The sequence below is a fragment of the Carex rostrata genome, chromosome 2 (genome assembly GCF_964058835.1).
Source record: "Carex rostrata chromosome 2, lpCarRost1.2, whole genome shotgun sequence".
Lineage (NCBI taxonomy): Eukaryota > Viridiplantae > Streptophyta > Magnoliopsida > Poales > Cyperaceae > Carex > Carex rostrata.
In genome coordinates, this window is record NC_135919.1 from 18,214,848 (window position 1) to 18,228,145 (window position 13,298).

At 38.2% G+C, this 13,298-nt stretch overlaps 1 protein-coding gene across 3 annotated transcripts; it reads left to right on the forward strand.

The window, feature by feature from the left end:
- Nucleotides 1–152: 152 nt before the first annotated feature.
- LOC144546967 (Cwf18 pre-mRNA splicing factor) lies at nucleotides 153–2,975 on the forward strand. 3 transcript variants are annotated; one of them, XR_013508927.1, is made up of 5 exons: nucleotides 155–382; nucleotides 568–615; nucleotides 1,089–1,221; nucleotides 1,959–2,194; nucleotides 2,402–2,975. XR_013508927.1 is itself a non-coding variant. In XM_078295565.1 (5 exons), exons 1-5 carry the CDS (start codon nucleotides 246–248, stop codon nucleotides 2,742–2,744), a joined length of 492 nt encoding a protein of 163 aa, XP_078151691.1. In that variant the 5' UTR covers nucleotides 158–245; the 3' UTR covers nucleotides 2,745–2,975. The 3 variants fall into 3 exon arrangements, 2 of the variants coding, with proteins under 2 accessions (XP_078151703.1, XP_078151691.1); XM_078295565.1 differs by having other exon boundaries at nucleotides 158–382; nucleotides 1,959–2,073; nucleotides 2,686–2,975; XM_078295577.1 differs by lacking the exon at nucleotides 568–615 and having other exon boundaries at nucleotides 153–382; nucleotides 1,959–2,073; nucleotides 2,686–2,975.
- The last annotated feature ends 10,323 nt before the right edge of the window (nucleotides 2,976–13,298 follow it).

A 13,298-nucleotide genomic window follows, 5' to 3' on the forward strand; every position in this document is an offset into this window, starting at 1 on the left:
TTGGTGTAACAACTCTAAAAATTTTCGGGCACTTGCCTTGTTGGATGCACAATATTTTTTAAGGCCCATACATGACCTTTGGCGTCTCTGGGCTTCTGGCCCATATACATTTTTTAAACTATTTTTGATATTTTCCGATATTATACGTTACCTTCGACTTCGATTCATCTTCTTCCCAAGACAACTTCGGCTAAACCCTAGCGTGCCTTGTCACGGTTTCGTCCTTACCGAGTAGTTTGCATACGATGGGTGGTGAAGAGGAGGCCATAGACCAAGCGAGCGCCGCACGGAGGGAGAGGCTGAGAGCTCTCCGCGCCGCTAAGGAGCTCCTCAGTACTCCCGATTCCGATCAACCGTCCGATGCAAGCAAACAAGACCGCAAGTACCTTGTTCAAACAATTTTTTTTGTAATGAATGTTTTTCAATTAAAATTGTTTCTAACTAGATTGGAATAGGAGAATCAATTGACATCTCAATCAATGTTACCTATTTACTGTACAGAAATTTGATGCTATTATAGTTACTGTTCAGAAATCTGATGCTGAAATCCTTTCTGTTAAATTTCAGGAACATCACTAATGGTGGAGAAGAACCTGAAGAAAACAACAATGACAAGTGATTTTTCAACTTGTTCATTTTTCCATTTTATTTACCTTATCCGACTATATCAGGACTATTAATAGAACCTATTTCTTTCAAATTGACTAACAAATTTAGTCCTGAATCTTAAGTTTTTTTTTTGCTCCAGTTTGGGTTTAAAATTTTCACTTGTGGTGTTCTGGTTCAACCATCTCAGAGAAAACAAGGAATTAGTCATACTTTTAATAGAAGATTTTAGTGGCAAATGGCTTAACCCTATATCAGTGCTGACAGGAGTTCAATCCGTTTTTAATGAGAAGTAAATGTAAGGACCAATATGCAATGTTAAGTACCAGAATGGGAACTTAAGAACTCCAGGAATTAGACCAGAAAATGTGTGCTCTTTTAGGTGCCATATTTGTAATTAGACCAATATACAAGTAGAAGGATTATAGCAGCTTTAAAATTGCAAGTAGAAAATGTGATTTGAAGTTTTCGAATGGATGCAGGTTGCCAAATATGAAGTTTAGAAACTACCTTCCTCATGATAAACAACTTCAAGAGGGAAAACTAGCACCAGTAGCTCTACCTAAGTTCGAAGATCCAGTTGTTGTTGCACCAATTGAACCACAAAAGGCTGAGGTATGTACCTCATTGCACATGACAAATTCAGTCATGCTGCTTGGAGCCTTTCTCTCGTTATTTTTTCTTGGGCGGGGGTATTAGTTTTGGTGCTTAATTGATGTTTTACAAATGGTTCCGGACTTGTTTGGTGGTTGAATTTGAGTAGAACTGGGGTATTCTTAATCTTATGATTTTTTTTATGAGCTTAACTTTAAAATCTATTGGCATGACTTCAAATGACGTATCCAAATCGTTCTAACTGATCTACTTCTTTCCCACGAAAAGAAGGGAAAAGAAGAACGAGCCGGCTAAGGAAGATACTTTGTGGTGAACCACAATCTCATGCTTAGCGCCTCACTGCTACTCTCAATTAAGCAGATCTCTTTGATGTTTAATAGAGGTTTTAAAGGGCTCGGGACTTGTTTGGTGATTGAATTTCAGTCTGGTCAATTGGGGGTTTTGGACCACAACTTAGGGAAGTTGATGCACACAATACAAGCTTCAAAATGAATATTTATACTCTTTGTGCTAGTATAAGGGGATTTTATAAGTAAATTAGTAAAAAAAAAAAAAAAAAAGAGGATATAATATGATGTTTTTCATGCTTTAGGGGATGGTATGTGCAATATTTCCTAGACTATGTGTCTGTTCTTTCTTATATGGTGGAATTCATAAGAGACATTTTATTTTGACTGGTCTTTTTATGCATTGAAGCAATTTGTTGATATTTCATTTTGATTTCTCATGAATTTCAGGATCCGTTTTTAAACATTGCTCCAAAGAAGCCAAACTGGGATCTAAAAAGAGATGTACAGAAGAAGCTTGACAAGCTCGAGAAGCGCACTCAAAAAGCTCTTTATGAGCTCGCATGTAAGTTATAGCTCCAATGCGGCAATGCCCTATGTGATTAAGACATTTTTAATGCCAATTTACTGACATATGACCAAACCAAGAAAATTAATGAAACCAAGCAGAGAAGTTGAAAAATTAGGTCAAGCTGGGAAGAAAATTAAGAAACCAAGCAGAGAAGTTGAAAAATTAGATCAAGCTGGGAAGAAAATTAATGAAACCATGCAGAGAAGTTGAAAAATTAGGTCAAGCTGGGAAGAAAATTAAGAAACCAAGCAGAGAAGTTGAAAAAATTACGTCAAGCAGGGAAGAAAATTAATGAAACCAAGCAGAGAAGTTGAAAAATTAGGTCAAGCTGGGCAGACAATTTGTTGGGGGCATGTATCTGTTGTTTTATGTCAATACAATTCATGACCAAACTGATAGCAAACCCTTGTAATGGGGTTGGATTGCTGATTTTGATTTTTTTTTTTTTTCTTCATTTGTTGGTTTTGTGGTTTTTTTTCCAGGATATGCCCCTTCATGTGTGAGGGGCGGACGTATTGATTTTATCAATGAACTTGTTATAAACTGTGCCAAACTATACACTAAAAGTTGTTAATAATATCATTGCTATAATTATTTCTTGAACAGTGGAGCAACAACGGGAGAAAGAGGCCTCAGAGGCTGAAGATGTAATGGTTGAGAGTTGAGATGGTACCCTATTAAGAGAATTTTTGTTTTAATATTTGGAGAAATGTTATTTTGTTGAGATGTGTTCTCTAGATAGAGACCTATCATGTGAATTATTTTTGCTAATATTTGCTCATCTCTGCTAGATAGAGAGATCTATCCTGTGAAATGTTTTCCTAATGTATACTCATCCTCCATTAACCAACCACAGTTTAGGCATTGTAAATACAGGGACCGACCTTTGATTTTTTTTTTTTTTTTTTTCCCTTGACTATTTGTGGTCTGTTGTGAACTTGTGATGTGAATCTATAGTGTTCGTTTTTCTCATCTTTTTTAAATAGACATGGATAATAATGGCTACAATATTCTTTCCAGAATTCATAAATACACTCCCCTTTCACCTTAAGATGGAGCATCTTCATCGAGTGAGTTGAAGAAATACAAAGATAAAAAAGATTGAAGAATTAGACAAATTGAAAAGAAGCAATCAAATAAGGTTTCTACAAGGACTAAGGAGTATCATCTTGTTGACCAATTCAGATTGTAAACCATGAGCTGAAGTTTCAGAAATCCATAGTTTTCACATTATAAATACATAGGCATAAGAGTATTTTTTTATTTTTATAAATTAATTAATGAAAAATATTGTTGCAGACGAATTTGTAGAAATGGCCTTTTGGTAAATAGAAGGTGATTATTTCTTCCAGAGGAATTTGTAGAAATTACCTTTTGGTAAATAGAAGGTGATTATTTTCTTCAAGTATATTGAACAATAGATACATCTCAGAAAGGGCATTTGTTTGAATTCATTAGAAATTTTCGATTTAATCCGAAAATATTTCATATATAAACCTGATTAAAAAATATGTCACATAAAGTCATAAACCCTAGCATAACATAAAAGACATTCAGTGTAAATGTGTAATCATATCCATTGTATCCAAAAAGATGCGCAAACAAAGCAACCACTCTCAACGGAGGAATGTATGGAATATCAATTGATACTAAAATTATATATGAAATTGATAAACCCTGCTTTTTTTTTTTTTTTTTTTTGGAAAATATCAATTGATTACAAATATATGAAATTGATACACGATCCTCAAATTACGAGGCAGCTACGCACGACTCCAAAATTGTTTCTCTAATTTAGAAAATATTAAAATATCAAGCTAATATATTATCTATGAATCTCACGCCATAGAAAAATTTAAGGAGATTTGAATTAATATAATGTCACCTAACTTACTTATTTAATTATAATTCACCTCTCTTAACCTTACTATTTAAAAAAAAAAAATCAAGAGTAGATTAAACTGTTTAAAAGAGGAATTAAAAATTAATATTAGAAGAGACTGAATATCATTATCTATAGAAAAATATGTATAAAAAAGAATAAAGATTTTAGTCTCCGCTGATTAGTCCCTATTAGTCCCCCTAACAACCTAACTGTCATAACTCTCATTCCTTTTTTGTTCCCTTACGTGGCCACCTACTTTTAAAAGAAATTGACTAGGCTCCCATTTCAATCTCCTCTTAGAAAGAAAAATAAATAAAAAATTTAGCACAACTCAAAACTCACCTTGTTTTTCTCCTCTACTGCTCGCCACCAGCTACCCATGCAGACAGTTGCGATGGCGGCGAAGACCTGCTCAGCGTGGTGCACTGTCGAGATCCAACTAGGAGAGCGTGGTGCACCGTCGAGATTCGACGAGGAGAGCGTGATGCACCATTTGGAGGGGGTCCATGCTAGTCCAGCGAAGATTGTCAGAGTACAACATATGAGTACTTCATTAGTTAGATATGAATACTTCATTAGTTAGATATGCATACTTCATGTTGTTATATATGAATACTTTATATTTATATTAATTAGTTATAAATACTTTATTAGTTGGATATGAATACTTCATTAATTAGATATGAACACTATATATTTACTATATATAAAAAAAAAGACTTTTTAAGTGAATTGAATAGGTGTCTTGGAAGAGGTATTCCAGAAGAGGTCTGATTTTGAATTGTATAAATTATTTCGTACATGTATGAATACTTTGTAATCTTCAGTATAAATATTGTTAGTGTCAGGTGTGAATACTTCCTGTAATATTAGACTGTTGGATATGAATACTTATATGTATGAATACTTCATGTTGTCAACAATGAATACTGCATTAGTTAGATATGAATACTTAATAATTAGTATATAGATTCGCTGTAGTGGTCCCCAATCTTGGCAAATGTCGCTTTCAGACGGTTGCGGTCTCCAATCCAGACTGTCAGATGTCGTCAGCGATCTCCAATATTAATGGTTCCCTCCAGTTTTTGTTTACATATGACGAATATTATAAATAATAAGTATGAATACTTTAAATTTGTAGGTATGAATAATATACGTTTTAATGATGAATAAAATCGCGTTAACCCTGCTCATTGGCAGTAGTTACCACGTGCGCGTCAGTTAGTGGTCCCCCATTGTATTTTTTTTTTTTTGTCTTTTAGCGTGGGGAACAGATAGGAGACTGAATGAGAATACTGTTAGTCGTTCCCTATAAAAAATTCATATAATTAATAAATAAAATAAAATTTTCACATATTTAATAGTGTCGGATTTACCGTGTCCCTCTGAAATCCTTCCGGAATCGTTAGGATGAATCAGAGACACTCTTCTCAATTTTAAGGTTGTGATTTTTCAGGTCCGACTCCGATAAGCTAAATTAGATTATCCCGTTCGATCCCTAGTTAGGGGTGTTCATCGGTTCGGTTCGGTTGAAACCGAACCGAACTAGGCAAACCAAACTATTATTTCGGTTTCAAAAATAGAACCAAACCGAACCGAATTAGCCTATCAACCGAACCGAACCGCACCAAAGTTTTATTTCGGTTGATTCGGTTCGTTCGGTTCAAACCGAAGTATAAAAAACAGCACCAGTTTTCATCTGTTTCCCCAACCCAGACCAGCAAAATTGAAAACCAAATTCTTTACCAGTAAATTAAAATAGTATACCAGAAAAAATATCAGCACATATAAAATTTACCAGAAACCAGAACCAAAAGTTTCGACAAATCGCGATATCACAAAATTGAGAAAAGCTTAGAAAGGAATAAAGGGATTGATCTCATAAATCATCATAGATCAAATCTAAGAAAAAAATCAACTAGATTAAGAGAATCAAATATAGAAACTAGGCAACGGTTGATTAGCCAAACATTATAAATAGATGTAAAAGATGTGTGTAAGAAATCAGAAAAAGCTCTTTCATTTAATTTGTTGTTTCATCACTTCACAATACTAAGGCACATCGATGTTTATAAGACTCAACTTAAGACCCTCGATTTCAGATAAACCCACAGCCGAAGAACAGCTAAGAACGAGAGAAGAAAGAGAGAAAACTCAGAAAATTGTTTCAACTTTCAATCTCAAGACCTAGTTCAACTAGGGGCGTGGGAGATTGAGAGGACATCGCAGTGGCATTGATTTGATAGGGGTGGGTGAAACCGTGAGAGAGAGTTCAGCAATTTGACAGTGGAGTGGAGGCGTGTCATTGCTGCGTGCGCAACTACACCAGAGAGGACGGGGCGTGGAGTTACTGTACAGGCGTGACCGCATGGGAGAGGAATAGCTTGTGGAGTGCGGCTAGCGTCTAGGGTTAGGGATGGGGATTTGATTTGGGGAAATAAATGGTTAATGTCACACACGGCGGAATTGGGAATAATTAAGCCCAATTTTGACTTGGTCAACCAGCTCAGCGAAGAGGAAAGGGGCAGAACGGGCAGAAGATTTAAAGGTTCTGTATCGCTGCAAGTGGGGCCACAAGGAATTAACGGGACGTCGACCGTTAAAGAGAACAGTAGAGGTTCTAGTCACTGGAATGAGGGACCTACGTTGTCAGTACCGGAGATTAGTAAAATAGACAAGGGACGAGTGAAATTAGTTAATAACTCGTTAGAACAGCTCAGCTGTTCTTCCTCCACGCAAGCGCCAGATGGCAAATGAATATGCAATTAAGAGCTCGGATCGATGGATTGGATTGATTCCAACTTGTATAGTGTCGCCTATAAATAGAGAATAGATCTGTATACTAGGATTATGCATCAAGATAATAGATTCTTCCAATTTTACATTTAACCAGTTTTACTGTTCTTTGTATTCCGTTTTACCAATTCAATAAAATTAGTTCTTCTTTCTTGTTCAATTCGATTTCTTTCGATTCTTCTAAGTTTATGGTCGTTACAATTGGTATCAGAGCCTCCAAGATTGCTTCTGGGATTGCTTCACGACACTTCTGACTAGCGATTCAACGACCAACCATGCCGATCACCACTCGGAGTTCGGGGAGTAGCGATGAGACTTCAATGGATTTAGCAACTTTGACAGCTAAATTCTTGCAATTAGAGCAGACTAGATTGCAATCCGAGACGGTCCAACATGAGTTGGGTCAGCGTCTCCACCAGATTGAGAATCAGACGTTAGCCATGAAGCAGCAACTGGATGCCAACACCCATGCCACCAGCAACAACACCCATGCTGTTGCGATGCTTGACAGGAAGTTAGACAATCAAGATAAGAAATTGGATCACCAATTTCGCGAAATTATGGCAGCCTTTCAGCAGCGCAATGGTGGTTCAGCTCCAGATGGCCTAGGGAGCAGTAATGCTGGCCTCCACAACCCGGATGTGCAAGGCAATCCAAGAGGACCTGCAATCCACTTTCAAGATGCATCCTTGGAACAAGACCTGCCTAGAAGCCCCTCCAAATTTAGCTTACCCAGAGTGGATTTTCCTGTCTTCACAGGCATCAAGCCTACTTCTTGGGTTGATTGCTGCAACTTTTATTTCGATATGTACCAGGTACCCGAAGAGTACAAATCCAGGATGGCAGTCATGCACTTCAAAGGCCCAGCTGACGATTGGTACAGGTGCTTCAAAGTGGCAAATCCACAACCTCCATGGCCAATTCTAGTAGAAGAAGTCATGAGTTACTTTGCTCACAACACAGGCAGTGCAGTAGATGAGTTCAAACGAGTTCATCAATCTGGGAGTCTGGAGGAGTACATAACCAACTTCTTACAAGCTAGGGCCAGACTGACATATAAAAGGAAGATCACTAGTGAAGATTTCTATGTAGAGGGATTTATTAGTGGGTTAAAAGAGGAACTTAGACACACTATAGAATTGTTTCCTATTTGTACTGTTACTGATGCAATTCGATATGCTAGACAGATTGAACTTTCAATTGATAGTACTGTTAGGAAGGCCAATGCATTGGTGAAAACCACTAACTACCAGAATAGAACTCAGTACCAATCTATTGACAATAGGTGGAAAGATAGAGGGCAATTATTATCAAAATTAGGTGCTAAATTTGACAACCCCAAAATTTTGAACAAACCTCCTACCAGTATGAGTCTTGACCAAAAGAGATTGCTAGGTTTGTGTTTTAGGTGCGAGGAAAAATGGCATCAAGGGCATAAATGTAATTCTAAAACCCTTCATACCCTTGAAGCTGAAGAGGGTAATTTGATTACTGATCTAACTGACCAGCACCCTGAACCAAATCAAGAAGGTCCAAATCCAGAAGGTTTTGATGATTTTGCTGAATTTGAAGAAGGAGAAACTGCTATGATTAATTTGTGTAAGGGTCAGTACAACACATCTATGACTTTCAAAGGGAGAATTGGTAATATACCTATATGTGCCTTCATGGACAATGGGAGTACACATTCCTTTATCCACCCAAACATTGTCTATAATTTGGGTTTAAATACAGAATTAACTAAACCTTTAAGAGTCAGTGTGGCTAATGGGGATAAAATGAGTACTGACAAACTGTGCAGGAACCTTCAGTTTTTTTTTGCAGGAAAATAATTTCCAAGCAAATCTGAGAGTGTTGGATGTTCAAGGTCATGATTTACTGTTAGGCATGGATTGGTTGACTAAATTAGGGCCTACTTTAGTGGACTGGAGCAAGGGTACCATGAAATTGAAAAGAAATGATCGGTTTATTAAGTTAGAAGATGAGGATGTGCAAGCTGGCCTGAAAATGCTTACAGTCAGTGAGCAGTCTCTAAACATGCTAAAAGCACCTTATGAATCAAGAAAGAAAAAAGGGAAGTACATCCTTCTTTTTTACCAGTTTTAGATGCTTTTGCTGATCTTTTTGCTGAACCAACTGTACTGCCACCAAAAAGGGATATTGATCATAGAATTCCCTTAAAACCAGGTTCACAACCAATTAACTTGAGGCCTTACAGGTTCTCCCATTTTCAAAAACTGGAAATTGACAAGATCATTGAAGAGTTACTCAAGAGCTCTTTCATTCAACCTTCTTGTAGCCCCTACTCATCTCCTATTCTCTTAGTTAAAAAAAAAGATAACTCTTGGAGAATGTGTGTGGACTATAGAAAATTGAATGACAACACCATCAAAAACAAGTATCCAATACCTATTATTGATGATTTGTTAGATGAACTCAAACATGCTACAATCTTCACCAAATTAGACCTAAGATCCGGGTATCATCAGATTAGAATGAATGAGGATGATGTCTACAAAACTGCTTTTCACACTCATGATGGTCTTTATGAATTTAAAGTAATGCCTTTCGGCCTTACTAATGCTCCAGCCTCTTTCCAAGCATTAATGAATTCAATCTTCAAACCTTATTTGAGGAAGTTTGTACTAGTTTTTTTGATGATATTCTGGTCTATAGTACTAATTTAGAGCTCCATATTAAGCATGTGACACTAGTATTTGAGTTATTGAGGCAGAACCAACTTTTTCTAAAAAAGAGCAAATGTGATATAGCCTTAGAACAACTTGAATATTTAGGTCACATCATTTCTGATAAGGGAGTTGCTACTGATCCTAAAAAGGTAGAAGCCATGAAAGACTGGCCAACACCAAAAAATGTCAAAGCATTGAGGGGATTTCTTGGTCTCACGGGTTATTACAGAAAGTTCATAAATAATTATGGGGTTATAGCAAGGCCATTAACTGAATTGTTAAAGAAAGATGGGTTTAAATGGAATGAAGAAGCTCAAGTTGCATTTGAAGGACTTAAAATTGCAATGACTCAAGCACCTGTCTTAGCTTTACCTGATTTTACTCAACAATTCATCTTAGAAACGGATGCTAGCATGTATGGTATTGGTGCTGTATTAATCCAAAACAAAAGACCTCTTGCCTTTTTGAGTAAGAAGCTAGGCCCAAAGAACCAGTTACTCTCCACCTATGAAAAGGAATTTTTGGCATTACTCACTGCTATAACAAAATGGAGGCATTATTTAATGGGAAATAAATTCATAATCAAAACTGATCATATTAGTCTTAAATTCTTATTAGAACAAAAGGTTCACACATCTAATCAACATAAAGGCTTGAGTAAATTGCTAGGGTTAGATTACACCATTGAATATAAGAAAGGGAGTGAAAATATAGTTGCAGATGCTTTGTCAAGGCAGGAAGGGCAAAACGGTAATTGTTTGGTTTGTACAGCTGCAGACAGCAATTTCTTGAGTGAACTAATTCCTCAATGGGTGCAGGATATGCAAGACAGCTATGTCGGAGATAAATGGATTGAAGGTATTCAAGGGAGGTTGTGCCTACCATTAGATGAACAATCAGCCTCAACTACTCAGCCCAGCAACCTATACTCTCAGCATCAACAATTATGGAGGTATAAAGGGAGAATTTGTATTGGTGATGCAGGCAACTGGAGGCACAAAATTTTGAGAGAAATGCATTCTTCTAATGAAGGAGGTCATTCAGGAGTTACTGCCACTTACCACAGGCTGAAGAGATCATTTTATTGGCCTAATTCAAAGAAAGATGTCCATGAATTCATTAGGAATTGTGAAGTGTGCCAGATGAATAAACCTGAGCATGTCCACCCTCCCGGTTTACTCCAACCTCTCCCAATTCCTGCTAATGCTTGGGTCAGTGTAGGGTTGGATTTCATCACAGGACTACCAAAATCTGAAGGGAAAGAAGTAATCATGGTGGTTGTTGATCGGTTTACTAAATATGCCCACTTTATTGCTCTCAGCCATCCCTATAAAGCAGCTGATGTTGCTCAGAATTACTTCGATTCCGTTTACAAGCATCATGGATTACCAGAGAACATCATCTCTGATCGTGACCCTATCTTTACCAGTCGATTCTGGAAAGAATTGATGACACGACTAAATGTGCAGCTCAACCTCAGCACGGCTTATCATCCTCAGACTGACGGTCAAACGGAGCGCGTAAACCAGTGCCTCGAAAACTACCTCCGCTGCATGGTGTTTGAGAAACAAAAAACTTGGGCGAAATACTTAACCATGGCTGAGTGGTGGTATAACACATCATATCACAGTGCGATAAAGATGTCGCCTTTTGAGGCACTCTTCGGATACACTCCTCCTCAATTGGGATTGGGTAGCGCTCCTAGGAGTCAAGTAGAAGCTGTAGACGCAATTTTGCGAGATAGACAAACAACCTTACAACAATTGAAAGACAATTTGACGAAGGCTCAGAATCGAATGAAACAACAGACTTATAAAAATCGCAGCGAACGACAGTTATCAGTTGGTGATTGGGTATACTTGAAGCTTCAGCCTTATCGTCAGATTACTGTAGCAGGTTTCAGAAATCGAGTCCTAAGTACTATGGTCCCTATGAAGTGCTTAAGAAAATTGGTGTTGTTGCATACCATCTCAAATTACCAGCAGCATCAGCGATACACCCCGTTTTTCATGTCTCACAACTCAAGAAGCGCATTGGCGATACTCAGGCCGTCTCTCCCAACTTGCCAGTTATTGGTCCTGCTGGCACCTTGCAAACAATCCCTGTGGCATTACTAGCCAGGCGCATGATCAAACGAGACAATGCAGCAACATCCCAAATTCTCGTACAATGGTCTAATCAATCTCCTGACGATGCTACTTGGGAGGACTATGAATTCATTGCACGTCAGTTTCTAGACTTCATCCTCGAGGTCGAGAATGATTTGGAGGAGAGGCGAGTGTCACACACGGCGGAATTGGGAATAATTAAGCCCAATTTTGACTTGGTCAACCAGCTCAGCGAAGAGGAAAGGGGCAGAACGGGCAGAAGATTTAAAGGTTCTGTATCGCTGCAAGTGGGGCCACAAGGAATTAACGGGACGTCGACCGTTAAAGAGAACAGTAGAGGTTCTAGTCACTGGAATGAGGGACCTACGTTGTCAGTACCGGAGATTAGTAAAATAGACAAGGGACGAGTGAAATTAGTTAATAACTCGTTAGAACAGCTCAGCTGTTCTTCCTCCACGCAAGCGCCAGATGGCAAATGAATATGCAATTAAGAGCTCGGATCGATGGATTGGATTGATTCCAACTTGTATAGTGTCGCCTATAAATAGAGAATAGATCTGTATACTAGGATTATGCATCAAGATAATAGATTCTTCCAATTTTACATTTAACCAGTTTTACTGTTCTTTGTATTCCGTTTTACCAATTCAATAAAATTAGTTCTTCTTTCTTGTTCAATTCGATTTCTTTCGATTCTTCTAAGTTTATGGTCGTTACAATTGGTATCAGAGCCTCCAAGATTGCTTCTGGGATTGCTTCACGACACTTCTGACTAGCGATTCAACGACCAACCATGCCGATCACCACTCGGAGTTCGGGGAGTAGCGATGAGACTTCAATGGATTTAGCAACTTTGACAGCTAAATTCTTGCAATTAGAGCAGACTAGATTGCAATCCGAGACGGTCCAACATGAGTTGGGTCAGCGTCTCCACCAGATTGAGAATCAGACGTTAGCCATGAAGCAGCAACTGGATGCCAACACCCATGCCACCAGCAACAACACCCATGCTGTTGCGATGCTTGACAGGAAGTTAGACAATCAAGATAAGAAATTGGATCACCAATTTCGCGAAATTATGGCAGCCTTTCAGCAGCGCAATGGTGGTTCAGCTCCAGATGGCCTAGGGAGCAGTAATGCTGGCCTCCACAACCCGGATGTGCAAGGCAATCCAAGAGGACCTGCAATCCACTTTCAAGATGCATCCTTGGAACAAGACCTGCCTAGAAGCCCCTCCAAATTTAGCTTACCCAGAGTGGATTTTCCTGTCTTCACAGGCATCAAGCCTACTTCTTGGGTTGATTGCTGCAACTTTTATTTCGATATGTACCAGGTACCCGAAGAGTACAAATCCAGGATGGCAGTCATGCACTTCAAAGGCCCAGCTGACGATTGGTACAGGTGCTTCAAAGTGGCAAATCCACAACCTCCATGGCCAATTCTAGTAGAAGAAGTCATGAGTTACTTTGCTCACAACACAGGCAGTGCAGTAGATGAGTTCAAACGAGTTCATCAATCTGGGAGTCTGGAGGAGTACATAACCAACTTCTTACAAGCTAGGGCCAGACTGACATATAAAAGGAAGATCACTAGTGAAGATTTCTATGTAGAGGGATTTATTAGTGGGTTAAAAGAGGAACTTAGACACACTATAGAATTGTTTCCTATTTGTACTGTTACTGATGCAATTCGATATGCTAGACAGATTGAACTTTCAATTGATAGTACTGTTAGGAAGGC

Bases quoted from the DNA above. Each gene is read 5' to 3' on its own strand.
- LOC144546967 (XM_078295565.1), top strand. From the start codon at position 246: ATGGGTGGTGAAGAGGAGGCCATAGACCAAGCGAGCGCCGCACGGAGG. The intron at 383-567 runs GTACCTTGTTCA...GTTAAATTTCAG, and splicing joins GCAAGCAAACAAGACCGCAA to GAACATCACTAATGGTGGAG. The intron at 1,222-1,958 runs GTATGTACCTCA...CATGAATTTCAG, and splicing joins TTGAACCACAAAAGGCTGAG to GATCCGTTTTTAAACATTGC.